We start from the raw sequence: 797 nt of genomic DNA on the forward strand, positions 1-797 counted from the left end.
ATTAGATTTATTTGTTTAACAAACTGCTATAATATTAATTGAAATTATATTAGTTATTATAATATTAATTCCCTAACATTACTCAAAAATGATATCTCTTGCTCTGAATGAACCAACCTTTTTTAATTTCTTCTATTTCTTTTTGTAGTGAATGAATAGTAAACCAACCTTAATCAACCATTTGTGCAATGGTGAATTGAAATCTAACGCTGATTTTTCTAAATAAACACGGTCCCTGCAAAAAATAAATAAATGAATAGTGTTGCATTTCGACGAAATTTGTATCACATGAGTCATAACAAAGAAACTAAACATATATACATCACCAATAAAATAAAATAAAATAAAAATCTGAAAAGTCAATGTATGACCTCTTAAAAATCAACATGATTATTTTTCAATTCATGATTTTCAGAGATGACAAACGTCACGTCTAAGAACTCTCACTTTTTTAGACTTTCATTCTCTTCTTGTGAAGTTTTATTTTATTTTTCAAAAAAATAAATATTAAGAAACTGCCATGTAATGCTATAATATATCTCTATCTATAAATATTGAAACATTATAAGTTTTTCAAAGCTTAGAAGGGCCACACCCAATTTTCCTAAGCAAACAAGAACACACCATATATATTATCTGAATTGCTCTCTCTCTCTCTCTCCACCAGCAGCTATGGAAATTGAAGCATCAAATGGTCACAATAACAAAACTGTGAGTAGTTTCTATATACATAAGCTTTTATTATTGTTCTTCAACGTATTTAATTTATATTAGGTTAATAATTTAATATATAATTC

The 797-nt window shown here is 26.5% G+C and overlaps 1 protein-coding gene across 1 annotated transcript in view; it reads left to right on the plus strand.

Moving 5' to 3' along the window:
• The window catches only part of LOC107624531 (lysine histidine transporter 1), a 5,751-nt gene continuing 5,512 nt past the window's right edge, over window positions 559–797 (plus strand). The window contains exon 1 of the mRNA XM_016327029.2: window positions 559–711. Coding sequence (XP_016182515.1) covers window positions 673–711 — 39 coding nt within the window. The 5' untranslated portion in view covers window positions 559–672. The remainder of the gene's footprint in view (window positions 712–797) is intronic.

The sequence above is a fragment of the Arachis ipaensis genome, chromosome B10 (genome assembly GCF_000816755.2).
Source record: "Arachis ipaensis cultivar K30076 chromosome B10, Araip1.1, whole genome shotgun sequence".
Taxonomy (NCBI): domain Eukaryota; kingdom Viridiplantae; phylum Streptophyta; class Magnoliopsida; order Fabales; family Fabaceae; genus Arachis; species Arachis ipaensis.